A 3,214-nucleotide genomic window follows, 5' to 3' on the forward strand; every position below is an offset into this window, starting at 1 on the left:
GATAATAAATCCAGTTTGAGAGGATCAAATGTGATTAAGAAGGTAGCCATGAGAACAGAAGCTAAACTTTATAATATCTCAGGAGAGAGGTTCAGATATAGAATAGCTGTATGGAAGACATTAAAGATTGGCAACCTTTATAAATAGTAAAACAATTATAAAAGGTGATATAATAAATAAATATAAGGGACTAAACAATATTCATTTAGTTTCATTTTTATTTAAAAATGTTGCTTTTCTTTTGTCGATAGGTGACTGTTTTCAGTGTATCTGTTTATTCCTTGCAATTATGTAAACAAATACAGTTTGTATAAGTTTAAGTTTGGATGAAGTGAGAAAAATCAAACTTAACACAGTTTGATAGGCTTCCACAACTCATGAAGAGATGCTTGCATTGGTAGTAAAGCAAGTTAAGCTTTAGCTGCAGACTGACTTCAACTGATTCAAAGTCAATTCAAGCTGCTTTCAGAGTGTAAAACTAATATATTTCATATAAAATTTGACTTTTAATTAGAATTCCTAGGCCTTTGACCAAGGCTAATTGCCATGTAAATTAAACTAAAATAATTTGCTTTCAGCAGAACATTAAACCTAACTTTATGTCAATATGACTCTTTTCTTCAAACTTGAATCTCATTATATACCAGGAGTCTGGAACCTCAATACTTTTCACTATTTAATCTCTCAAATTTGGCTCTTTGGCTTTAAAGAAAAATGCTAGTAAATAATACGTTACTTAAGTAAGGTTTTTTTTTTATCGTTTAGATTTTTAAAATGCAGTGATTTTGTATTAGTAATAAAAACAGCTTTTTTTTTGCCATGAGTGGGCAAAAAGTCTCCTTTCACCGCTACAATTCTGAAACATCCAATAGATCCATTAAATGTCTTCATTTTCTGCATCCAAGCTGGCATCTGGCCCAAAACTGTGCAGCTCCAAAGCTCTGATATTGCTCTTCATTTTTTCCAACGCTAATGTTAGCCTGGGCTTGTTAGGTATAAGCTTGTGGGAGCGAATGTAAACAGAGGGATGATGGGAAATTTGTGCCGCTAACTTCCACACCAACAGTTATGCTCACAACCCCAAATGTCTCTTAAAAACAAAACAGGCTTTTAGATGTTGGCTTAAAACTGCATCATAATAAAAAGACCACTGGTACTGATAGAAGAAAGGATAGTTGGAGTGGGACTTATTGTATATATTTGCATTCACACTCACATTTTTCTTAAATATGTTATAGGATTCTACACCAATGTTGTCATGTTTCAATCTTTTATAAGGAGAGAAAAAGAATAGTGGTGCACCAAAGTAATAATAATAGAAAACTCCATGTTTGATTTAGCTGTCTTGCATTTTTAAGTGTATTTGCTGCAACAGGAGGGTCTTTATTATAACAGGGTGCATTTTATTTTGAAAGGAACTTGTATATGCTTCTGTCTAAAGTAAAATCAATTCATTTTTAAATATAAACATATTTGAACTATTGTAATTCAGTTATTGTAAATATTAAAAAAGCTGCATTTATTTAATGATCACAAAAACATAAATAAAGTGTTATAGTTTAAACAATTAAGTGGGGATTTGGAGTTCTAGTCAGCGAAAAACTGGTACAAATGGTTCTTTTACCATTGACACTTCTGCTTTATACCTATAAATGTGCATTTTTAAAACATATTTATGAAACTATTTACAGATATTTGTTCGTGTGGGATTACCTGATGGCACACTGATGCCTAAAAAGCCGAGCAGCATCATGTATCACCCGTGTTTCGTACTGCTCCCTTCTGCATATGGGGCAACGCTTCCTCCCGGAAAACCTCTCGAAGGCCTGCAGACATGTTCTGTGGAAAACGTGGGAGCAAGACAGCAGCACCTACAACAAAAAAAAAAAAGATTTACTAGTTTAGTAGCTAGGATAATATTGATACGATCTAAGTACAAACACACACAAAATATTAACCATGCATAAGACTTTCAATACAACTTATTTAGAGAATACAAAGAATCAGATTTACCCCTCAGTGGGCAACAGAAGAAAGTTAGAAGAGATTCTTTTCATTTTAGGAGAGAACAACCAAAGTTGGTTGGCACACCAGTTCAATCATTTGGGATGAAAGAGGAGTGAAGCTTTGTTCACACCAGCATCGGCAAGGCGTGTTTGAGCGACCACTTTCAATCAGTAATCTATGTAAATTCTGTGACTGTTTTTGGGCTCCATGTGCAAATGCAACGGCACTGAACATGTGTTAAAAGTCAAAGCAGGTTGAACTTAGACCAATCAGGGACTCTGATTTGGTAGTGATGTATGGATGACATCTTTTAATTCACAGAAGTGACAACCATTTGAAAATTGATCATGAAGGAGAAATTAATAATTGGGATTTGTGCCCGGATATTATGCAGATTGTATTTAAGTGACAAAAAGACAAAATTCTTTGTTTTTTAATTCAACTTATGGATAATATTGTGTCTCTGCACTCAATGGATCACTGAAATCAATCTCAGACACCTTTGATAATCAGTTTACCAGATGAACTCATTTAAAGGAAAAACTACTAAAGAAAGATGTTCCACATTATTATGCAGACCAACATTTTCAAACAATATGGGAAAGAAAAAAGATCTGAAATAGTTGCAGTAAATGTCTTGGACTTGGTATGAAAGCCTTGAATATTTCACATCCAATACATTTGTGGCTGATTCAGAGCACATCAGGTTGGTGCAGAATAAGGAAGGTTTCTGCCAGACAAATACATCAAATTAAGAGAGCAGCTGCTAAAATACAATTACACAGCAGCAAGCTTCTAACAGTCTTCTTCACTGATGAGTGCAACCCTGGATGGTCCAGATGAATGGAGTAGTAGGTGGTATATCCGTCCTTTTCCCAACAAGGCGTTCGCAGAGTCATCAAATGGAACCATCCCGTTCCATTCTCATTGGACCTACAACGGATGAGGGCCCTCAAGAGGTACTGGTTAGAACTGTTTAATGGGTCCATTTAACAATGGAAATGCTCAGAATACTGGATCAAACCAGATCATACAGTACCGGACTGATCAATGGAAACAAGGCTTTAGGGTCTCTAAAGGTGTGAAATGACCTCTGAAAAGTAGGTGGAGTTTCTGACTGATCATTTTTTTTCTATGGTACAAAAATAAGAACCGTACTTTCTGTAACAAAATCATCTTCATGCATGACGATGTACCATCTTACACC

General features: G+C 35.0%; 1 protein-coding gene across 1 annotated transcript in view; it reads right to left on the reverse strand.

Moving 5' to 3' along the window:
* rnf32 (ring finger protein 32) overlaps positions 1 to 3,214 on the reverse strand; it is a gene marked incomplete in the record, with an annotated part of 13,681 nt that overhangs the window by 6,732 nt on the left and 3,735 nt on the right. The window contains 1 exon segment of the mRNA XM_024280162.2: positions 1,714 to 1,871. Within this exon segment, the coding sequence (XP_024135930.1) occupies positions 1,714 to 1,871 (158 nt within the window).

The sequence above is a fragment of the Oryzias melastigma genome, linkage group LG20 (genome assembly GCF_002922805.2).
Source record: "Oryzias melastigma strain HK-1 linkage group LG20, ASM292280v2, whole genome shotgun sequence".
Lineage (NCBI taxonomy): Eukaryota > Metazoa > Chordata > Actinopteri > Beloniformes > Adrianichthyidae > Oryzias > Oryzias melastigma.